Source organism: Coturnix japonica, chromosome 9 (genome assembly GCF_054131305.1).
Source record: "Coturnix japonica strain WE chromosome 9, WE-NBRP24, whole genome shotgun sequence".
NCBI lineage: Eukaryota > Metazoa > Chordata > Aves > Galliformes > Phasianidae > Coturnix > Coturnix japonica.
Window position 1 is genome coordinate 27,123,927 of NC_140671.1, and position 24,621 is coordinate 27,148,547.

A 24,621-nucleotide genomic window follows, 5' to 3' on the forward strand; every position below is an offset into this window, starting at 1 on the left:
AACAGCTTGTGTTGGGAGGGACCTCAAAGGTCATTAAACAATTGGATGGTTGGGTTGGAAGGGTCCTAAAAGATCATAGTGCTATAGGATGGCTTGGGTTGAAAGGGACCTCAGAGATCATAGAAGCATGGGATGTTTGGGTTGGGAGGGACCTCAAAGATCATCCATTTCCAACCCTCTACTGCAGGAGGAGTTTCCAGCCACTAAATCAGGCACCAGGTCAGGTGCCCAGGGTCCCATCCACTGTGGTATTAGTTGAATGGAAGCTGAAGGTTGGGCCAGATAACATCCATAGATATCTTCCAACCTCAGCTATTCCATGGTTCTGTGACTATTACATCAAAACTACAGTACCAGGACCTTTGAGGACCATGGATTATTAGATCCAAAAGCACAGAATAGGCTGTGCTCACCTCCTTGGTAGGTGCCTCTCCTTGGATATTCAGAGTTACAAAGCAGGAGGATGGGAGCAGAAGGAATCACCCCTCACCCCCCCTTTTATTGCCAGCCCCATTGCGATCAGCAGGATGTCATTTTCAGATGTAATGTGTGTGCATAAAGCCCAGGCAGAGAAAGATCACAGCCAAATTTAATAAAGCTCCTGGTATTGTTTTATTTATTTCCTATTGTGGTGTTATCACCTCTTATTAGGTAGTGGCGATGCCCTGGTTGCCTTCAATCTCTTTCCATCATGCTGCCGCATTGGTAATCAATTTTTTTAAGCATAGCTCTTTTTTTCCAGGATAGAATTATTTGGATTTTATTTTATTTTTTATTAAATAAATGTGCATTTGTGTAGAATGGAAACTTTGCTCCTTATCAGGATCATCTGTCTTGGTGAAATGACTCGTAACAGCTGTTCGATGAAGAAAATCTGATAGAAACACTTGGAATGGGTACAAACATAAACATTAGTCACCATGGGAACAAAAGTTGGTGCGAGATGGCTTCAAAAGATGGGTTTCCTATAAGTTCCTCATCCCAACTAAATATTCGTGGGGGATTTTGCCAGTCACTTCATTTAAATCTGTCTATGACAGCCTCCACTCTCATGCATACAAATGGCTCTGCAGCAGCATGTCCAGGTTTTGGTACCATGCAGTTCCACTATGAGAATCAATGGGGTTGTTGACTGATAGCAGCTCCTGAGGCTGGGGAGATATGAAATAGTGTGAAACAGCAAAAGATGAAGCTGAGTTTTGGTCCTCCCAATCCTGCTGTGTCTCCGTGCATTAAAATAACTCATCAACCAAGGATGACGCCCTGCCAGAAGGGCTGCAATTAAACCCCAGTTCCTCTACTCAGCTGTGTCTTTAGATGAGCCTTGGAAAACAGCTGGAAGAAATGCAGTTGCTGGGCTGGGATTGGTGACTTGCAGAGAGGAGTTGGGAAAGACCTGGTGAGCAAAGTTGGCCAACGTATAGCAAGCATGGAGCTGAGGCCTTCCTGCAAGAGAGATGCTCTTCTTTTTGGCTCTGTGGCCTTTGCTCTCTTTTTTGCAGGATTTTAAAGAAAAACCCACCATCACCATAGCAACCACCAGCTCCATCCACGGTGCACGTGGGGACCTGGTGATTCTGTATTGGAGTGCAGGGCTCGGCTATGAGAGAGGCACTGAGCTTTTGGGTACAATAAACATTTGGGTGTCCATATGGACCCAATGGGAAGCTCAGATGGGCACATTCTGCTGTGAATGCCAAATCCCTGCCCGCCACCTACCAAGGTGTTAAGAAAACAAAGTGGGAAATTCGGGTTGGACGTAGAGAAAGGCTTACCTAAAGGCTGTTATGGTGGGGTTTTTTGTGATATGCAAGAACGGTATTTATTTTTTCATTGATCCATTAAGGTTCAGTTTTTCTCCCTTGTTATCTTTCTTCTTAATTGCTTTATCACTCATTAACTTCACCTGAAACCCCTCACCCCACCTCCCCACGCACTTCATGGACATCTATCAGTCCCCAGCCCTATCTGGCGGCACAGACAGACCCCAGAAGGTGCTCACATGGTGTTGAACCTGGTTTGGTGCAAAGCCCGATGGATGCAGATTGGCCGCATCCCCAAAGGCACAGAACTGGCTCTTCATCTGTCAGACAGGCTGCCAAGGGCTCAAGGAGCCAAGGGTGGCACGGAAAGAGGGGTGGGAAGGGGGGAGGTGGCACATGATGTGAATTTATTTGCAGCTCTTAACAATCCTGCAGTCATTCTGCCTGGGAAACGTGCGTCCCTCTTAATGCTCCTTTATGTGGGTCTTGTGTTACAGATGAGCAGTTGTTTATTTTGCAGAAGTGAGGAATGAGGAGCAGAAAACACAATTTCATATATATATATTATTATTATTTATTCTGTTTTATTTCTAATTTTCTTTCAGTTTATTTCAGTTTTTTGTAGTCATCTCTTCCTTCTCGCAGTCTGAACCCACGATGGGTTGAGAAACTCCAGCTCCCAAAGCCATCCCCAAGAGCAACCCCAGACAACAGAGGTCCTTCTCCCAACCCTTCCATGCTAATAGGGTCTACATTTGGGCACTCATTTGGAAGCCTCCACATCAGATCCATCCTCAAAGTGCCCTAGAATGACTTTTCCCTTTTGGCACCTGGAAAAGCAGAGCTGTTTGGGTTTTGAAAGAGGCGCCTTATTTCAACTTTACTCTCCAGAAACAGTGCTGGTGCACGGAGTAATTACATAATAAATTCGTTAGTGGAATATAAAGCCATAAAGGTAGTGGTAATGGTTTGCAGTTTAATAGCTGAATTGTAAATGGCTTTTTTCCCCTATTGCAGATTTAATGCAGCAGGCTGCTACAATTAAGGGAACATTCTTTGGGGCACCTTTAATTTTTTGTTGTGGAGTTTGGTGTCATTAACTCCCTCGTTTATGGATGCTGCACTGTGTTAACCACTTCAAGCCTTCAGGCAGCTTCAACGTCCCCTGCACACAACAGGACACTGCCCCAGGGGCAGGATTTTCATTCAGTCACAGAACTATTGGCTCATTAAGGTTGGAAAAGACCTCCAAGACCATCAAGTCCAACCTACCACCAATATTTCCCCAAGAGCCACATTGAACAACCCCAAGGATGGTGACTCCACTACCTCCCTGGGCAGCCTATTCCAATGCCCAAACACTCTTTTGGAGAAGTTTTTCCTAATATCCAACCCATTTGGCACAAAATTTGTTATAGAAGCTACATGCTGGAGCTACACTGGATCCTAATGGGTCTTCCCATTGGATTCCTCTCTGCTCCTCCCATTTACAGCATCATTTGGGTACCAACACCACCCCCGTTGCCTTTGCTCAAAGGAGACACTGTGTGATGCTGGATCTCACCCACCTGTAGGCATCTTTGGGGTGATTGAGATTACAGGTAATTACTGACGGCTCTAATTAGGCTGCCAGTAACACCCCCTATTTGAATGGAGAAGCAGGCAACTGTTGCACCGCGGTGTGTCGCGAATGTAAATTAACACAAGCAACATGAATGTGATGATAATTAACGAGACGGTCATATGGAAGGGATGGGAAAGCCAATGGGGACTGGCACTGCTCCAAGGGATGGCAATGAGCTCCCTCCTCCCGGCATGAATCTGCACACATGAGATCAGTGCATGGAAAATGCAATTCCTCCTCTCAAGTGCATCCTTATTGCTATAACCTGAGCTGCAAATTCAGCTTTCTTTTTGCTCACCAGCCCTTAACAGTTGGTAATTCATGGGTGCGATGCTGAGAGCCCACTCTGTTCCCAGCAAGGATTTGACCTTGCCCTTATTTCTCCATAATCATAAAAAATTTGCTCACTCATTGCATTCCAGGCCAAATCAGGCAATGGGAGGAAATCATTTAGTTCAGATCTCAATCTTGCAAAGTCAAGCAGAGGCAGCATTGCTACCAAGACTTTGGGAGGCTGATTGTAGGGTGCAAATAAAGCCAAAAAGGTGTCCCACGTTGCAGAAAGTGCTGCTTGTTTTGGCCACTGATAATTAAAAGTGCAGCTTTGGTGCCTTTGGATCTTTGCTCCTTTGCCAGGAATCTGCTGGAGGAGGCAGTGCTGCTGTGGGCGTCGCTTTTCAAAGTGTTCATGGATGCAAATTGAGGAATGGAAAATAGAAGAATCCATTGTACGCCCCACACAGACTGCCAAGCATGGGAATCTGAGCTCCTGGCTGAGAGCTAAAGCTGCAACATGGGATTTAGGAAAGCAAAAAAGCTTTGGTGATGATGTTCCCAACTGATTCCACCTCCAGCTCTGACCTCTTTGATGAACACCTCACATGATATCATAGAATCACAGAACCATCACAGTTGGAAATGATCTGTAAGACCATCCAGTCCAACCCCAACCCATCGCACTGACCACATCCCTCAGTGCCACATCCACCTTTTTCTTGCCGGATCACAACTTTCTCATTCTTTCTGGGGAACTTTGCAGGAATGCATTGATGCCCCCACCCCAACCTTTGTTCCTGACCCCAAAATTCACAGCTGCCACTTATGGATGTGACAGAGCACAGCAAGACCCATCATACATCACCTAGCAGTGTTTGTGTAGCACCCAGTATGGCCCCGTTATCTCCCGAGTGCTCCCACAATATAAATATTTAAGTATAATAAACAATTATGATCAAGTTTCTTGGGTGACTGCACACAGCAAGTGAATTTAAAATTCATTTCCCTCGGGTATTCAAGCTTCAAATTCACTTTCTGTGCATGTTTGTACTAATAAAATGCCGCCACGCAGGAAGGGAAACACAAGAGAGATGCAAATAGGACAAGGGCACATTTGCTTAAGAGTTCAGATGAATATTCACCAAGTTTTTATTATTTTTAAGTATTCATCCCTGTTTTCTTTTAAAAAACAATGTTAGCTTTGCTCTCCAAGCTCAGTGAAGTGTGTACTGTGGAGGTGTAATCTATGTTTTCTTGCACTGATGGAACCAAAGCAAGCCTTCACCATCCCAATGTAAATCTGTATCCCAGCATACCTCAAGATTTTAGGATTAGCTCTCAAGCAAGCTTCAGGAAGACTTAATTAGGGTCTATTTCTGCTCTACACTCCCTCCTTCCTCCCTACTCTTCACAGCTTCAGGGTTTTCCCCCTCTGATTTTCCTTGCCCACCTCCCACCCAACGCGATTCCTAATTGCAACGGTGATGCAGAGCTTCCCCATCACACAGAGCGCTGTGCGTTTGGGGTCACCACACCTCCTTTTTCCCCAGGCACAGGTAGCACTGTTTTGACATCTTCATTCGATTTTCCTCCTAGAGCTGAAAGGGATGCAAATTAGCAATAATGAATATTTTCATTAGAAGTATCTAGACATTATATCTGAGAACGGGATAATGATGCTGTTGCTTTCTATAAAATATTCTGAAGCAGACCCGTGCCATTTTATTTTATTTTATTCTTGGAAAAGATAATATTTAGTTTAAAAAAAAATGTAATTTAATGTCAGTGAAATTAGGCTAATTGCTAATTATGTAACTGCAAATGAGGCAGATCTTAATCTCGAGGCGAGCTGGACTGCTGCGGATGATGAAGTTTTAATGGAGCACCACCAGAAAGTGAGAAAATTGATGAAAATTGGCCATCCCCAGTGCTCATCCTGGCAGTGGGTGTGAGGGATGGGGCTCATGCTTCACATCTGGCCCAGTATCTGTATTTCATGCTCTTTGGGTCACACCTCACCTCTTGAGTTTGAAGTCCCTGTTGGGCACAATGGCCAACACAGCTTCATCTTTGATGGGTTGATCGTTGGGCTGGATGATCGTAGTGGTCTATTCCAGTGACTCCATCACATGGATCCATGGGTGTAATGGGGATGGGTAAGCGGTTGGATGTGATGAACTTGAAGGGCTTTTCCAACCTTAATGATTCTAAGGGTGGGCACATTGGGGATGGGCTGATGGTTGGGCCAGATGAATTTCATGGTTCTTTCCAACTTTAATGATAATGGGCTTCTCAATGGGAGAGGTTTTATCTTTCCACTTGCACCGGAACAAAAGGTTTTATGGGCATCACCTCCTTAAAGCCCTCCCACCATCAGTATCAGTTCTTATCTCCAGCTCCATTTTAGCACATCCAAACATCCCAACTCCAGGCATCTCTCAGTCCTCTTGGAGACATCCTGCCACAGGCTGAGTTAGGGCTGGAATACTTCAAAGGCTGCTAATCGCCTCGGTATTGATTTAATACTAAGATACTTTATCACGCTTGCAGTTATGGATTATTATTATTTTTTAATGCATGTCAGAAGTTAAACCAACTTTATTAAAAGAAGCATGCACCCTGTGCTCCCATGGCTGGCTGTTACATTGGGGTGCATCAACCACCAGTGGATTTCAGTATGATTAGCCCAAACGTGTGATAGTGCAATACCCAAACATGGTAGTTTGGGTTTATATTCTTGCACTGCACTAAAGCAGGATAGCCTAGGCACTGGTGCAAGGCTTTGCTCCTGCCTCCTGCCCAACACACCACACAGGGCTAGCCTGCTACCTGCCCTCTGCAAGCATCAAGGGGGTCATGAAGACTCAAAGGTGGCTGAATTTCCCCCTGCTAATGTCAGATCCTGATAGGAATTGACTTCACAGGACAAAGAAGCCGTCAGAGGAATGCTGATGCTTTATTAATGATAGGGTGCATTGACCTACCCTGTGTGTCATCCTCATTGCCAAAGGAAACACAGAGGCAACCCATAATCACCTTACTTGCATCCGTCCCACTAACACCTAATTTAAGTATATATTTGTCTGCTGATTGATCACAGGATTTTTTTTTTCCCTGGCAATTATTTCCTGCTATCGAAGGAGCTTCAGATTCTCCCCATTCATTTAAGCTCTTATCTGATCCTTATAATGGTGTCTGAGCAGATGCAAATTGGGTCTGCAGAGCAGATGTCTCAATGGACTTCCCATTCTGCTTTCCCAAGAGCTGGCTCCATGCTGTAGGACTCAATCTCACCCCGCGCTTACACAAAAGCCAACCACACTTCTCCCCTCTCATTTGTGACTGGGAAGGAAGAGGAAATGGTGTTTCACATGGACTTGGCTTGACTTGCATTCTCTTTGCTCCCTGTTTCTCTCTTCCATGATGGAAAGGTGCTTTTGGAAGACAAGAAGTTCAAATGTTAGAGAGGTGTTAAAGGAACATGGGGATGTGGCATTGGGAGACATGGTTAGTGGGCATGATGGGGGTGGGGTGGGCTTGGACTGGATGATCCATGGGTACTATGTGATAGATAAGTGATAGATAAGTGATAGATAAGTGATAGATAAGTGATAGATATGTGATAGATATGTGATAGATATGTGATAGAGGAGGCTCCTCGGTGGGGAGAGGACCCAATGTCTTCCCATAAAAGCTGAAGCACAGGCAGAATGTGGATACTTTGGGTTGCTGCAATTCATTAAAGAGATGTTGGGTTTAACAGAGCTGCAGAAAGGCCCGTGCCATTGATGCGCTCAGCTGTGAAATATGCTATGGAAGCCATTTGTTTGCCAGGGGCCTAGAAGTCTGCTTCCTATTATCATAACACAGCTTTACTAGAGGCAGATACCTCGGATCACAGTTTTCTCAGCTCCCCCTTCCCAATGGGATTCCCTCAGGTTTGCACTGAGGTAACTGGGATGTGTCTGTGTGGGGGGTTTAGAACTCAGCTTGGTTTCGCTGTCTTAAGCTGTGATGATGCAGTTCCCCCACCCAAGAAACTTTACAAGCTGGATTGGCTCCAGTTTTGGAGTCCCCAAACAGCTCACCAAAGTCTTACTGAACTTATCACAGGGGAAATGGTGACATGGGTTAGTGGCCATGGTGGTGACAGTTGGTCTAGATGATCTAGGTGGTCTTCTCCAATTGGGAACGACAGTTCAGGAATGAACTGAATGAAACAGAACAGAGATCCATTGAGCAGATGAGAAAATAACAAAAAGGCTATTTTGTGTCTGGTTGAGGTGACAACACAAGCAGATAAAGAGCCATCAGCAGAACTTACACAAGCCCATCCAATCTCAGAGGTCATCATTCCGGAGGATGACATGTAGAAATTGGTTTTTATTAAATTCTGTCTGATTGTTTAATTGGAAGAGAAAGGATTTAATTGAATCATGCCAAAGAGTCGTATTAGATTACGGTCGTTCCTAACACAAAAGGCTTCCCCCGTTTAGTTAGACCAGTTCCTTTGTGTACCCTATCTATTAAACTTACAAAGTGGTAATCTGAAGGGTTTGGAAGGCCTGAATGGTACATATGTGCTACCTGACCCTTTTCCATCTCCCACACTTCTCACATTCCCTTCACTCAAGAACATGGTGAGGCACTGAATGGCACAGGCTGCCCATAGAGGTGGTGCAGACACCCAGGGTCACCTGGAGGGGCTCTGAGCACTGATGGAGCTGTGGGTGTCCCTGCTCAGTGCAGGGCTTGGACCTGATGGCCTTGAGGGACCCTTCCAACAACAACCATCCCATGACTCCAACTTGCTGCAGTGAGAGCAAGCAGGATGGGCAGCATTCTCAAGCCTTCCTCCATCCCTATTCATTCTATCCATATATTCTTGAGAAGCAGCCTGCTGGAATGTGATGCTCTTATAGGAGGCTGGCCAAAACCGATGGGTTTTTCAGCTTTTCAAGGGTACCCCTGCAGAATGATACTCCTGTTTTCCAACCCCTCCATGCCACCTGTGACTGCCATCCCCTGGGGCCACATTTGCTGGAAAAGCAAAGCAATTTGAGGAACTCAAGTTTCTAATTTGGGCTATTTAATTAGTCTTTCCTTTCATACAAATAGGAGAAAAGGGAATGAATTCATTTCTCAGCGCTTCATTTCATCCTGATATTGAGGATTTCTGAGCAGGAGCCGTGAGCTCAGGATCCCCCATTCCATACAGGAGGAACCCCATCTGCTTGGAGACCCACATCAGCTTTAGGGCCCAGCTGTTCCCCAGCACGGATGGGCATGGGGGAGCATGCAGGGTTTTCTCTCTGCCCGCTGCAGCCCAATTAACAGTAGCACTAATTAGTGCTGCAGGTTGCCCTGGCCGCACTGCAGTGCTCCCAGCACCTGCGGAGACACTGAGGGAGGGGGGGGTTGGGAATGTGGGCATGGCAGAAATGCAGCAGCTGCTGCAGCACTGCATCCCCTAGCAGCCCCCCCCCCCCAATTAAAAAGCATAAAAAACCCTCTTCATACTCTTGTCCTATGGTGGGGAGGTGGAGGGGGAGGGTTACAAGTAAGGGATATTCCCCCCCCACCCCTTGCACAGCTCCCTTCTATCTTTCACCCCCCTACCTGCATAACCCCATTCCCCCTTGCAGCCCCTTTGCCCAATTCCATTCCTTTTTTGCACCCACTTCGCACAAATCTGGTCACTCTCATATCTCTTTGCACCCCCATTGCACAACCCCATTCCCTTCTGCACCTCTCCACTGCACAGCCCCCTTCCCTTGTGCATTCCTATACATCCTCATTGCCTTTTGCACCCCCCATAACAAAACTCCCCCTCCAGTCCTATTCCCCCCCTGCCTTGCCCAGCCCCATTCCCTTCCACACACCCCCCTTGCAGATCCCCATTTACAGCCCCATTCCCTTTTGCCTCTCCTCACACTGTCCCCCCCTCACCCTGCTTTATTCCCTTTAACACCTTCCTTGCAGAGTTCCCCGTTGCAGACACCCCCCCTTTGCACAACCCCATTCCCTATTACACCCCCCTTGCAGCGCCCCTCTTACAGATTCTCACTCCCCTACAGCCCCCTCTTTGCAAAGCCCCATTCTTTTTGCATCGCCCCTTGCAAAGCCCCATTTCCATCTGCACCCCCACTTTGCAAAGCCCCATTATCCCCTTTCACACCTCCCTTTGCAAAGCCCCATTCCCATCTGCACCCCCACTTTGCAAAGCCCCATTCCTTTTGCACACCCCTTTGCAAAGCCCTGTTTCCATCTGCACCCCCTCTTTGCAAAACCCCATTCCTTTCCACACACCCCCTTTTCAAAACCTCATCCCTTACACACCCCCTCTTTGAAAAACCCCATTCCTTTTGCACACCCCTTTGCAAAGCCCAATTTCCATCTTCACCCCCTCCTTTGCAAAGCCTCATTCTCCTCTGCGCTCATATGTGCAAAGCCCCATTTCCATCTGCACCCCCACTTTGCAAAGCCCCATTATCCCCTTCCACACCCCCCTTTGCAAAACCCCATTCCTTTTGCACACCCCTTTGCAAAGCCCTGTTTCCATCTGCACCCCCACTTTGCAAAGCCCCATTCCCTTTTGCACACCCCTCTTGCAAAACCCTATTCCCTTTCCCACCCCCCCCTCGCTTTTTACCCATCCCCTCCGACCCCCTTTACCCCCCTCCCACATCCATCCCCCTCCCACCCCTCTCTCCCCGCCCCCTCCCCGCCCCTCTCCCCTCCCACCCCCCTTACCCCCCCATACACACACACACACCCCCGCTCACCTCTCTCCTCCTCTTCCTCCCTCCCTTTCCCCCTTACCCCCCCCCTTTTACCCCCCCCCCAGGCCAAAATCCTGCACATGATGGACGACAACAGGCAGCTGGCGCTGCGCATCGACGGCGCGCTGCAGGCGGCGGGCCAGGAGGTGACGGCGCTGCGTGCGGAGCTGGCGGCCACCGGGCGCCGCTTGGCCGAGCTGGGCAGCGAGCCGCCCATGGAGCACGGCCCGCAAGGTGGGCAACCCTTTTATTTTCATGTCTTATTATCTGCCTTTTTATTTTTGCTTTGCTTTATTTCCTTTCTTTTCTTTCACCCCCCCCCCCCCCCCCTCTCTCCCTCCCTCCCCAGCCGGTTCCCCGCTCCGTTCGCTTTTTTACCTGCTCGTTTTTTTTTTGCTTTTCCTTTCACCCAACCGGTTTCGTAATTTGGGAAGTCAGCGCAGCCATCTTCTCCTCTCCGGAGCGGCAGCGCCGGCGCTCAGAGCTGCGGGGCGGAGGTGGGGGGACCTACGGGTTCAGATGGGACCCCCCCTCCTATTCGCGTTCCGCCCCCATGCCCCCCTGCATGCCCCCTCTACATGCCACCCCTTGCAGCCCCCCCGCCCCATGTCCTCCTATGCAGCCTCTTTTCCACCCTATCCAGCCCCTCTGTGCCACTCTGCGCAGTCCCCCCCCCCCATGCCCACATGCAGCTCCCGCATGCCGTCCTGTGCTGCTCCTCCGTACCGCCCTGCACAAGCCTCCCCCTCATACCAATGATCCCAATGCAGCCTCCTGCATGACCCCCCCAGGCCACCCCATACAGCCCCCATACCGCTCTGCACAGCTGTCTGCACGCCAATCCTATGCACCCCCCCACCATACCACTCTGCACAGTCCCTCTATGCTACCCTGTGTATCCCATATGCCACCCCATACATACCGCCCTATGCAGCATCCCATGCCATTCTACAGAGCCCCCATACTACACTGCATGCCCCCCCCCATGCCATCCTACATCCCCCCCCCGTTCCCTAGAGTTATGGGCATGCAGCACAGGCCAGGCTGGCAGTGGGGTGCAGGGAGTTGGTGCTGTGGGTTTGTGCTGAGCTTTGCAATCAGAGAGGAGTGTGTGTGTGTGTGTGCAGAGGGGGGGGAAGATTGCTTCTGCATTGCTCTGGCTGATATTCAGTGCTTTCTGCTCAGCAAGGCACTCGCTGTTAGCTTAAAGAAGCTGAATGCAAATAGGTCTGTTAAATACCCCCAGATCATCACAGCCTTGTGCTATAATTCACCCCAAGCAGTGCACGGTGTGAGCCCTCCCCTTACACCTCTGTGCCACCCATGGCACTGAGTGCTATTTCCCTGTTACTTATTTACTGCTGTTGTCCCTGGAATGGGGCAGTGTGTTGCTGAGCGGTTCGGTTTTGGGGTTGCTTGGGGCTGTTGTAAGGCAGCATCACTGTTGTGCTCTCAGCTCCGTGCCCCATTGTGCATGGTGCTGTGCATGGTGTTGTGCATGGATTGCAAGGGATTCATTGGTGGCTTTGTTCCAGCCAACCTGTTGGGTTTTGAAACATGTTTCCCACCTGTTAAACATCAGTGGGATCCATTCCCCATTGGGGCCATTTGGAGGGCTGAGAATGCACCCGGTGCTGTGGGGTTGGGTTGGTTCTGCACTGAGGATGTGTGGATGGTTGGACATGGTGATATTGGATGACTTTTCCAACCTTAATCATTCTGTGGTTCTATGGCATGGTCATTGGACATGATGGGAGTGGGTTGATGGTTGGACGTGGTGATCTCGGAGGTCTTTTCCAACCTTAATCATTCTATGGTTCTATAGCATGGTCATTGGGCACAATGGGGGTGGATTGATGGTTGGACTTGGTGATTTTCAGTGCTCTTTTCCAACCTTAGTGATTCTATGGTTCTGTGAAACATGCGTCCTGTGAATGGCTATTAGAAGTAAGAGGATGAGCAGAAGTCCTGTGGGAGGGCATGGTGCTGGGAATGGGGTGGACAGACCAGCCTGTGGGTCACAAGGGTGAATTCAGGCTTTGAAGCCACTCAGTGATGTTGTCCCCAGGTCCCGTTGGCTGTGTGGGTGCTGTGGGCCCATCCGAAGCTCTGTGAGCCGAGGTCAGTGCATGCCTGGCTCGGTAATTAACGCTGCTTTTGTGAAATGTGTTATTCATTTAATTAGGGTGCAGCTGAAGACAGCTCGAGGTAATAACTCTGCCCTTTTTGTGTGCACTGAGACGTCTCCGTGCTGCAGCGTGCTTTTTCTTGCGGTGAGGTGTGTGTGCTTCAAGGGCATTTTACTGTAATTCAAACCAAAAGTGGAGGGATTCAGCGGGGTGAGAGCAAGGCTGGGTGGTGGGCGTGCATATGGTGGTAGTAGGAGTGGAATTTGTGTGTTGTAACAGTCCTTTGTGTGAGCATTAATGACTGAATGGTTGGGCTGGAAGGGGTCTCAAAGACCATCCAGTTCCAACACCTGCCATTGGAATCAGGCAGTACATCAGGTTTGCTCGTGGCCCCGTCCAACCTGAACCAGGTTGGATGACACCCAAGGTCAGGCTCATTGCATGAGGTTGGACTTGATGGCCTTTAGGGTCCCATCCAACTCAAACCATTCCATGGTTGTATGAAACATGAAGTCCAGGGGAGCTAAGCTGTGTGTGCTGAGCCAGGCGGTCAGCCCATCTCGCCCAGTGCTTTGGCTGCAATCTCCTCCCGGCGTTAAACGTCAAACACCTTAATTAATTAATGTTGGCAAAGTGCTTGAAGATGTAAAGCACAATCAGTAGCTAAGTGTTATTAATAAAGGACCTCGCTCAGCATTCAGCTCATCTTGCTTCCCACTTTGGTAGCATCGGTACCACGCGATGCTGGTGGGGATGCTGGTGTGTGCATGAGTGCATTCACCACTCATCTTCCCCGCTGTTTGTTCTTCCAGAGCTTGAGAGCTGATGCTGCAAAGGAGCCTGAGGAACTCTGATATCACAACCCAGTCAGATATTGGAGCAGTTATGCACCACGTGCATTGCAAGCTCAAGGTCTTGCTGCGCTATTACTGTTACAGCGGCGTGCCCTGGGAAATCAGTGAGCGAGAAATATCCATGTGGTTGCATTAGACTCGAGGAGCTGGCTGCAGCCTGGTCCCCGTCACATCTCGGCTTTTGATGTTAATTTGAAGTATCTTGATGTATCTGCAGCTTTCCTATTCATAAGCCTCATTTGGCGTGGTTAGCTTGAGCCTTAGGATAGTGATAAATGATCGTTCCTGCAGCACCGAGCGGGGCCATGGCTTGAAGTGAGGCACCAAACTTCAGCTGGAGCACGGCACGCAGCAATGCTTCCGTCTGCAGCTTGTTAACATTCAATTCTCGTAATTCCTTGTTGACAGTGACGCGTGAGATAAAGAGAATTGGAGGCTGACGCAGCAGCTTGCACAACCGAGGCGTGCGAAACCCCTGGTGAATTGGCCATCCTGGTAGATCGAGTCCTTCTGATGATTTCTGTTTGGGAAAGTTATTGGTGTTGTGGAAAAGGGAAGGGGAAAAACTCATCCCTACCCACCCCCATCTGGCTGAGGGCTGTGGTTTGGGGATGTGGTTTAGCCGTGGGGCAGCAAGCACCTGATGGAGCTGTTAGTGTCCCTTTTTGGTGTAGGGGAGTTGGACCCTTCATGGCTATCCAGTCTCTTCCAACTCAGATGATTCTATGATTCAGGTTTTCCTTTTTGAGACAGCAAGCAGAATGCAGGGAGCTGGCATTGCTGATGACGAGTAGATTTCTGCAGAGATGCAACAGGATTGTGCCTCTTCTGCAGGCACAGTGAGGCCGCGGGCGGTGTTTAGGTTTTGTAACCCGGCCTCTGTTTTCATTTGCCTTTTCTTTCTTATACAAACATGGGTTTTGCAGAAGGGGCCGTACCTTTGTGCTCTTAAAACACCACTGTAAAACCAGCTGCATGTGTAGGGAGGTTGGAAAGAAGAAAAGATAGACCCACAAACCACCTCATCTTTGGATGGTCAAAAAATGAACGTTATTTCCTTTTGCTTTGACAGCTCTCGTGGTTATTTGTCCAGCATGCAGAGGTACCTTGCAGCACCCATATCTGCCCTTCTTACAGCTGAAACACACAATGCAGCTTTCTGAGTGTTGGGATAAAGGGTTATGCACAGAGAGCACATTGACAAATTGCTTGGCTACCCTACAGCAGGAGGGTTGTCCAGTCCTGTATACACATCACTGAAGCACCAAGATCATAAAACCATAGAAGTTTGGGAAAGACCTTTGAGATTGTCCAGTCCAACTGCCTACCACCAGCATTGCACATTAAACCAAGTCTTTAAGTACCGCATCTGCGTGGCGGTGATAGCTGAGCACAGACAGAACACCCATATGCTTAAACTCCAACCTGTTATTATTAACCAAATTGTCCATCATATCCTCCCTTTGAAGCTAACTGGGAGAAATGCATTGGGGTTGCTGTTGGCCATGGCTGATGGACCAAGTGGGAAGACCCATTGGGTCATGATTAGCACCACAGAAGCATCTCATGCCTTTCAAAACTGCATTAAATACACCCGTTGGAGGAGTAGTCTCTGCACTCCCATCATAAAGCAATGTTTGTTGGTTGTTTGGGTTTTTTTTTCCCCAAAAGACATCTCAGATTGCTGTAAGATATTATAGCAGATCGAAATTTGCTGTAGGCTTACAGGTCCTGGAAGCGTGTGCCTGTTTTCTGCGGAGATGTGCTGTGTACGGGGTGGAAAGCAGAGCAAATTGATTTGAGGAAGAGATTTGAGGAATTGAACTTTGATGTCTGGGTTTAGGCAGTCTAGACGCTCTTTCAAGCTGCAGAGAGGGGAGAAAAAGATTCTCTCAGAAGAAACATGGAGATGGCTGTGAAGGTTTTAGTGGGATGTATTGAGATGTCCGGGAGGAAAAAAAAACTCCAAATTCAGCTGTACTTGGAATTTTAAGTAGTGTCAGCCCCACTGAGCCCATGGCGGGGCCTGTAGGGCCTCCATGGCGGGGCCTGTAGGCCTCAATGAGTCCTCCCCTCAACCTTCTCTTCTCTGAGCCAAACAAACCAAACTGGTTTGAATGCCTTGTAGATCCTTACTGACTTCTTTTAATTTCAATGGGACCGTGTTATCTTGGGCTGAGATTTGAGGAGTTTTATATAGTGCTGCTGTGGTTTGAGGACTGGGGTGCCATGTTGTAACTACATGTTGTACCTGCAGTGCCTGGTTGCACCTTGTTATGTTTGTGGTTGTTTTCTACCTGTTTCTGTTGAGAGGCAGAAACAGCAACAAGAAAAAAAAAAAAGAAGGCCTGAATGAAAAAGCTTTGAGATCTTTGCCTGTTAATTAGTCCAACAATAACATGATAGTGATCACAGCACAGGATTAAAAACCCATATGCTGATAAGGCTTTAACTCCACTTGTTGGCAGCAGTAACCCATTCTGATAGCATCGATAAGTAGAGCTGGCAGTGTGTCAACGACAGCCCATCGATGGTGGGACATCACACCTCTGACCTCATCACTGTGCTCAGCCATGGCATCAGCGCCTTGTTCAACATTGCCTGGGGATAAACCAAGTGCCAGGGAGGTGACTTAGAGTCACCATCTCTGGAAGGATTCAGTGTGGAGATGTGGCACTGAGGGACATGGGCATTGGGCACGGTGGGGATGGGTTGGGGTTGGGCTGGATGATCTTAGTGGTCTTTTCCAATCTTCACGATTTCTATGCTTCTATGAAAATCCCTATTGCTGGGATGTCGTCTTTTGTTCTTGCTGGCCAAAAGCTTTTCTCACACCAAATATCCTTGGGGAGAAGAGTGGGTTTGGCTGCAGGTGATGGCATGAAGCTGTTAAGCAGACACTGCTTCCCTTGGGTCCTGCTTCCAGCCTATCTTGAATTTCTTTTAAGCGTGTGTACGCAGTTCAGAGGGTAATACCATCAATTAGACCAACAAGAAAGACTAATAAAAACCAATAACCCTCTGTAGTGTGCTGGGTTTATCCCTGATTAGCGGGACCGCTCTGATCTCATTGTAAATCTGTGTATGTCGTTAAGAGAGAAGTATTAAATTGGTAATTAACGTTGCCAAAAAGTGATCATCGTGCTTTTTGTTGGAGAAGAGTAGGAAATGATGGAGAAAAAAAAAGCAGCGTGGTGCACTGGGTGGAGATAGGGTTGAAGTGTGATGGATGCTCTTTGTTCCAGTGTGTTGGGGAATATATGTGGGGAGTGCATCCGGACCAAAGCAGATCCTGTGGATCCTGGTACAGGTGCTCACTCTCAAGCTGGATGAATATTGCCCTCAGCCACATGCAGCCATTTTTTCTCCAGATTTTAACCCAAACTTACCTCGGTGAGGCAGCAGAAAGCGCGTCTTAAATTGCTGATACATTTCATCACGATAGAGGGGGGAGAATTGGCGTGCAGGGAAGTTGCATTATTCATGTTCGCATTGCTGCGGGCACTGTCGGAAGCATCCATGCAACTCAGTGCTCAGCTCTGTACAGCTCAGTGCTCAGCTCCATGCTCAGCTCTCTGCACCCAATGCCCGTGCAGCAAAGCAGAGCCCGCACCGTCCCAACCTGCTGGGATCTGCCTGCGGCGGGCGCTTCCCTTCCTGCCTGCTTAGCCAGGCAAGCAGCAACCTGCTGCACTCCCTGGTTTGCTTCATAAAAATGATGGCAAGCCAGGGAGATTTTCTTTATTTTATTCCTGCAGAGTGGTTGCGTGGATAAGGAAAGAAGCTGAGCACCAGCATCCTCCTTGCTCACAGCCAAAAGGCTCTCAAGGCGTTGTTGGTTGGTTGGGAACTCTCATCGCAAGGCTTGTCCCAACCGGTTGGAGCAGAGGGATGGGCTCTTCCCAGGATTTCTTTTTGACGGTACAAGGAGGAGGGGAGCAGGTCTGGGCTCTCCCACCAGCTGGAGGCTGTGCTCTGGCTGTGTAGCTTGGGGCGGGCGATCCCACCCATCGTGCTAATCCTAATTAAGGGCTGCTTTGGGTGAAAGTTGCCATGCTTGCATCACATTATGTCTGCCAGCAGTCTTCTCAAGGGTGTTCCCAGCGCTGCTTGTTGCCCCGTGACCTGCTCCTGGGGGCACCTCTCCCCTGTGAGGATATAGGGGTGCCAGCATGCCCACTGGGCTCATGGGTCAGCCTGTTTTCTCGGGTAGCAGCAATAGGAAAGGCATTGATGGCTGTAAGCTGTGCCAGGAGAGGTTCAGGTTGGATATTAGGAAGAATTTCTTCTTGTAAAGAGGGGAAATGCATTAGCATGGGGTCACCATCTTCAGTGTGGAGATATGGCACCAAGGGACATGGTCAGTGAGCATGGTGAGGGTGGGTTGGTGTCAGACTTCGTAATCTTAAAGCTCTTTTCCAACTGTAATGATTCTATGATTCCCAGGGCTCTGAAGGGCTGCAGCCCATGTCCAGGATCTTAGTGGCTGGGGATCAACCCAACAGCTCTTTGGTGTGGAGCTTCTTCACGGAATCACAGGATGACCCAGGTTGGAAGGGACCTCAAGGATCATGTAGCTCCAACCCCCTGCCTGGCAGGGCCACCAAACATACACCTTTACTAGATCAGGTTGCCCAGGGCCCCGTCCAACCTGGCCTTGAACACCTCCAAGGACGGGGCATCCACAACCTCCCTGGGCAGCCTGTTCCAGGACCTAACCACTCTCCTAATAAAGAACTTCCCCCTAACATCCAACCTAAATCTTCCCTCTTTTAACTTAAAACCATTTCCCCGTGTCCTGCTGTTGTCAGCCCTTTAAGAAGCCCTGCTTCTGGCTTCCAAGCTCCAAGTGCTCCCAGCTGGATGAACCCCAAATGCCTGTTCAACCTTTCATTAGCAATTAAATAAGCTCTCCTGCACCCTTAGGAGCATTCTGCTCCAACCAGAAGGAGCGTGGAGTATTGCATGGATGGGAGATTTCCATGCAGGACACATAGCAGCCTTCACCGTTTGGGGTCCCCATCCTTCACCATTTGGGGTCCCCCATCCTCATCTTTCACCATCTGGAGTGTCTGTCCTACTTTAAAAGCAAATCAGTGCAATGGAGGATGGTTTTATGTGACCGTCCCCGCCGAGAATGCCGTGTTTGTGTCTCGAAACGTCTCATCCCTTGGCTCCATGTCCAGCTCCTCTGGGGCAGCACAGACCCGGGCAGTGTTACTGAACACAATGACACATCTGATGCATCAGCACTATTAGTTCTGTGGCTGAAGGGAAAAGCACCACGTTGATGAAGTTCACAGCCCATGATGAACTTGGTGCTGCAGTGGGCTTCGCCTGTGCTCATGCATCGCCTCCTCCCCTCCTCTGCTTTGTTTGCATTCCTAATCATATCCAGCTGAAGCTGTTAAAAGTGAGCTCAGACGGAAAATATTTGCGTGAAAAAAAAAAGATGTTAACACATTTTTTGGAGGTGGAAGACTTTATTTATTTATTTTAAATGGAGAGTGGGTTTCTCTGGCTGTTCTGTTGGCATCTGCTGCGCCGTGGCCATGCTGGAGGCAGGTTGTTCTGTGTCCCAAGTGGTGAAACTCAGAGCTGGAAGCGTGGAGCCGAGCTAAGTACAATTAATTCTGGATGCTTAGTGAATTAATTTGCCCTTCTCTTGAACCCCAATCCACATCAACAGCACTCAGGTTATTAAAAGGCTGTATTAAAACAAAAGGAAGTGTTTTGTCAGCTCGTTATCTTTCTTGTTGATCCGAAGAAGGATGTTGTTTTAAAGATCAGTGTTGTACGGGTCCTGTTATGCCATCGTGAAGACTCAAAATGTTTTGGGTTTCTCTCGTTTGTTTTGAAAACATTTTACAACTGATAAGTTCTTTTATGTGCAACTTGTTCTTCTCCAAACTGGCTTGGACGCAGCTGGGGATGTGTTCTGCATTGGGAAAAGGAGTAATTTCTTCTTCAAAAGAGCAGTGACGTGCTGGCTCAGCTTCCCAGGGAGGTGATGGGGTCACCGTCCCTGGAGTTGTTCAATGTGGAGCTGCAGCACTGAGGGATGTGGGCACGGCAGGATGGGTTGGAATTGGACTGGATGATCTTAGAGATCTTTTCCAGCCTGGATGATTCTATGATTCTACAACATGGTTGGTGGATGTAGTGGTGGTAGGTTGACGTTGGACTGGGTGATCTTAGAGGTCTTTGACATGGTTAGTGGGCATGGTGGGGTTGGGTGGATGGTTGGACTTGATGGTTGCAGTGCTCTTTTCCAACCTTCACAGTTCTATGGTTCTCTGATCCATCACACTGCTATCACAACAGCACCGTGCTCCATCTCCTCTGCCTGAACCACTGCCCATGGGTGCTGCCATTGGGTGCAGCATAGGATGGCAATGCTTGAGCTGACCCCTTTGATGTCAGAAGCAGTCAGCCCTTATTTTGTACAAATTAATCGTATATTCAGATCACGCTTGCAGAGTTGTGGGAGGAGTTGGGTATTTTTTTGGCTTTTTTGTTGTTGTTTTACTAATTGCAATTGTTTCCCGTCCTCTGATCTATTTTACTTTATAATAAGGCATAAAATCCATTATTTAAGTGACAGCGTAGTGATAATTGGATGAGTTATTTTTGGCAGGGATGATTAGTTGGTAAGTACAGATTGATGGCTGGAGCTGTGCCTTGCTCCCCTGGTGTTTTAGCACTGGGGAGGTGCACGGTGCCTGCACCTTGCAAGAAGCTGATGGCGAATTGCACTGAGGCACTGAAATAAGTTGGATCTGTTGTCTTTATATTGCAATGTATGCAGTGAGTTCTCATCCCAAATGCGCCGCTGGGGAGCTGGGGACACGTCGCAAGAGCTGGCAGTGCCCTAGAAAAGCTTTGTCCCTTTGCAGACATAAAGCCACATTGTTTTTGTCCCGGGAGTTCATTGCAGCACATGGGACAATGTGAGCTTTGTCCCCGCTGCCTGGGGATGCTTTCTCCTCTCCCTTCCTCCCCCCCCCCCCCCCCACACACACACCGTGCTTGGCTTGTTGCTCTTTATTTGCACTGCAGAAGCTGTTTGCAGGATTAAGGCTTTTTTAGCTCGTTTGCAGACTGCTTAACGAAGGGCGTGGGTTGAATGCAGAGGTCTATGGGGCGAGACGCCCGGAGTTCTCTATCCCCTGCAACCAGGCCAAGGAAAACAGCTCACACACATATAATTAAGGATGCATTTTTGGAGTCAGAGCCCTCTGCCTTCTCCAAGGTGATCCAAACTGTGCTGCTGGGTGAGTTTACCTGGAGCTGAGCCACCACCTTATTCAAGAGCAGAACTCTGGAAAGAAGGGGGGAAACACGATCTTTTGTGCCCCTTGGTCACCCCTTCTCAATGAGCATGGGGCTGTGCAGTACAGCTCTTACTGCCTGATTGTGGGTTTAGAGAGCCATAGAATGGTTGGGTTGGAAATGTCCTTAAAAATCATAGAACCATGGGACAGCTTCTGTTGTGAGAGACCTCAGAGACTGTGGAACCATAGGATGGTTGGGTTGGAAGGGACCTTAAAGATCACAGAACCATAGGATGGTTGGCTTTGAAGGGACCTTAAAACAACCATCCAATTCCAGTCCAATGTGTTGGGTTGGTTGCCAAGCATGGGTTTGGTTCTGGTGAAGCCTTGGGATGCTCTCCACTGTAGTGCCCAGGGCTTAACCCATCTCTTGCCATATGGCATCTGTCTGCAGGCAATGGGATGCTTGCATGGGCTTCAGAGATGAGTTTGCAGATGAGTTCCCAGTTCCTCCAAGATTTTTTAGTCTGTTGGGTTATGGAAATGCACCAGGGCTCAGCAGCTGGGAGGAGGATACAGGAGGGAGCCAAGAATACCCTCTCTCCATCCATCCACCCATCCTCCATCCATCTCAGCCTGGGATTTCCAGCCACTTTTCACCCAAATTGCAGCATTGGGATAACAAGAAACAGAATGTTTTACAAGAAATGGACCGTGCTTCATGCACGTTCTCACCACTAAAGAGGAGGTCAGAGTGTAAGGCAGTCGAGTGCCGCGTTGCCCTGGTATGTTTGCCACGGGATAATGGAAAATTCCTATGAGGAGCCTGCTTGATCTGGGGCCAGAGGAAACAGGATGAAGCCTATTGCCCTGCGGAGCGATAGAAGAGCACGCTGAGCGCCTTCCGGTGCCTGCTGCCAGTGTTTTTATGGGCTTGAGATTTACGTTTTAAGATGAAAAGTAAATGCGCTTAAGGTCAGTCTGTGGTCTTGCCAGGCTTCTTGGGTCCTGTTTGTGCCATTCCTTCATAGAATCATAGAATGGTCTGGGTTGAAAAAGACCACAATGCTCATCTCGTTTCAACCCAGTGCTATGAGCAACCAGCAGCCCAGGCTGCCCAGAGCCACATCCAGCCTGGCCTCGAATGCCTGCAGGGTTGGGGCATCCACAGCCTCCTTGGGCAACATGTTCCAATGCGTCACCACCCTTGTATGGTTTTGGAGGAGTGTATTTGGTGGGTTGGTGGATGGACTGGGTGATCTTAGTGGTCTTTTCCAACCTTAAGGATTCTGTGACTGTGTGCAGAGGTGGTGATAGCCTTGCTCTTGGGTTCCCAAGATGATGGCAGTATTTATGGAAGTGTAGGACCCCTGTGGTTCATGTCCTGACCCAAGCACCTCCAAATCCCTTTCGTCCTCCAGCAGAGCACAGTGCCCTCATTCCGGATCATCCGTGCCAATCCTATAGATGTCCCCCTCATTGTCACCCTGTTAGATTTTCCCCTCTTGCCTACCTTTCATTAATTGTCTTTTGGAGCTACCTGATGGCTTTCTTATTTTTTTCCATGGGATAAGCCTGTTAGAGATAATCTGGTTTGCTGAATTTCCCTTCCTCTGGGCGATCTCCTTAATAGCTGCCTCGGAGGATTTCATCTTGTTTGGTAGCAGGATGCAATTTTGTATAAATATTCTGTTTCTTCATGGCCCTTTTGCTGATTAAGGTCTGCTCTTTCTCTGAAATAAACTGTCACATAAAATACTTCTGAGAGGGGGAGAGCCCCAGGGATGTGTAAGTGCTCCTTTGGTGCTTCTGAGTGAATTGCCCTGGCCAGAATGGTCAGAATCCAGTGCTAATTTGTCCCACTGTCCCCATTATCCCCAGTCCTGGTGTTCCCTGTCCCACTCTTTCCATTCCTAATGCTCCTGGTCCCATTCCCTGTGTCCCCAATCCCACTCTCAGCATTCCCAGTGCCTTCATTGTCCCCACTGCCCATGCCTGCAGTCCCAGCATCACTCAGCATCCCCAGTGCCTATGTCCCCACTCCAGTGTCCCTATTGTCCCCAGTCCCACTCCCAGTATCCTCAGCATCCCCAGTGTCAATGTCCTCAGTCCCAGTATCACTGTGTCCTCAGTGCCAATGTCCCCAGTCCTACTCCTTCCATTCCCAGTGCCCTCAGTTCCAGTATCACTCAGCATCCTCAGTGCCAGTGTCCCTAGTCCCAGTGTCCTCACTGACCCCAGTCCCAGTGTCCGCAGTCTCACTCCTTCCATTCCCCATCTCCCCATTCCACTTATCCCCATGAGTAGGAGAGCTTTCCCTTTTGATATCCTCTGCAAGGATATATGTCTTTTTCCCTGCCCAAGTCAATGCTGGGTGGAGGGTCGGGGGCTGACAGTTCTTCTCCCATCCGCGAGTCGCTGAATGATCTCCAGCAATTCATTTGATCTCCCTGCGCCTTGCTCTCACAAATAAGGACACTGGTAATAGCTTTCTATTGTTAAAGCTCTGGTAATAACTTTCCATTGTTAAAGCTCTCGGATAGAAAGTGCTTTTATGGGAGGGAGAATAATTATTGTAATCGTTTACAGCAGAGGTGCCTCAAATAAAAGTTTTTGCAGTGTAGGACCCCGGTTCTTGTTGATGGAAATTATGAGAATAATTGTGGCTGGAATGACCAATAAAATGTGAATAAGGCAACTGCTGCTATTGAACTGAAGTTCGACAGAGAGCTGAGAGATGGAGCTCGCAGGTAGAAGGGGCAGGTTTCCCTTGGAGGCTCTTTGCTTATGGCAGTTGATTTGGGTGCACGGTGCATGTCGGCACCCATCACTCTGGGTTTGAGCAGCTGTGTGATGTATGATATGGGGAAATGGTTTCCAACTAAAAGAGAGGAGATTTGGATTGGATAGGAGGAAGAAGAGAGGTGGTGCAGACACCCAAGGTCACATAATGGGGCTCTGAGCACTGATGGGGCTGTGGGTATCCCTGCTCAGTGCAGGGCTTGATAGCCTTGAGGGTCCCTCCCAACTCAACCCATTCTTATGAATCTGTGATAATGGTGCATGTGGCACTGGATGCTGCAGTTACGGCACACTGGGGTAATGGAGAGGTAGATAAGTTGGCTCTATAAATTTCTGAACCTGGCTCCCACCCCGTCCCTTATTGCCTTTAATTTACAGCTTGCTAAAAATAGGCAGTGGAGAAGGCTTGGAGCTGCTGAAACAGAGCAAGCCCGTAAATCACTTGACAGCTCATTTCCTTATAGCAAATACCTTGCTCTTATGACTATATGTTTAGATTAAGGGAGGAATAAAATGTAGCAGCCGCTGCTGATTTCAGTAGGGTTTCGTTTTTCTTAGGAAGAAATGGCATCTGTGCATGGGAGTGGGATGAATCACTGTGTTTCTTTATGCACGAGGATCCCCAGCCACTTGGCCAACACTGCCTGACCAGGGCCCTTCTCAGTCACTGCCATGAAGGGACCAGCCCTAGAAATTCATACTGTGCTATGGAGACAGGCTGCCTAGGGAAGTAGTGGGGTTTCCATCCCTAAAGGTGTTCAAGAACCATGGAGGTTTGGCACTGAGGGCCGTGGGGAGGGTGGGATTGGACTTGGTGGTCTTAAAGGTCTTTTCCAGCCTTAGTGCTTTTATGATGTGGTTTAGTGAGCATGGTGGTGATGGGTTGATGGTTGGACTGGATGATCTTGGAGGGCTTTTCCAACCTCAGTCACCCTCTGATTCCACATAGTTAGTGGGCATGATGGGGTGGGTGAACGATTGGACAGGATTGTCTTGGAGATCTTTCTCAGTCTGAATGATTCTCTGATTCTTTGAAGGCTGTATATTGCAAATAGAGGTCGCAGGTTGGGAGCTGTAATAACAGCCTTCATTTTCTCCCACGACGTTTGTGTTTTTG

The 24,621-nt window shown here is 48.6% G+C and overlaps 1 protein-coding gene across 3 annotated transcripts in view; it reads left to right on the plus strand.

The window, feature by feature from the left end:
- KAZN (kazrin, periplakin interacting protein) overlaps nucleotides 1-24,621 on the plus strand; it is a 129,972-nt gene that overhangs the window by 74,214 nt on the left and 31,137 nt on the right. Inside the window, exon 3 of one of the 3 annotated variants that reach the window (XM_085508967.1) lies at nucleotides 10,511-10,679. The exons of the other annotated variants lie outside the window; for them this stretch is intronic. Within the exon in view, the coding sequence (XP_085365093.1) occupies nucleotides 10,511-10,679 (169 nt within the window). The remainder of the gene's footprint in view (nucleotides 1-10,510; nucleotides 10,680-24,621) is intronic. 3 annotated transcript variants of the gene reach the window in all.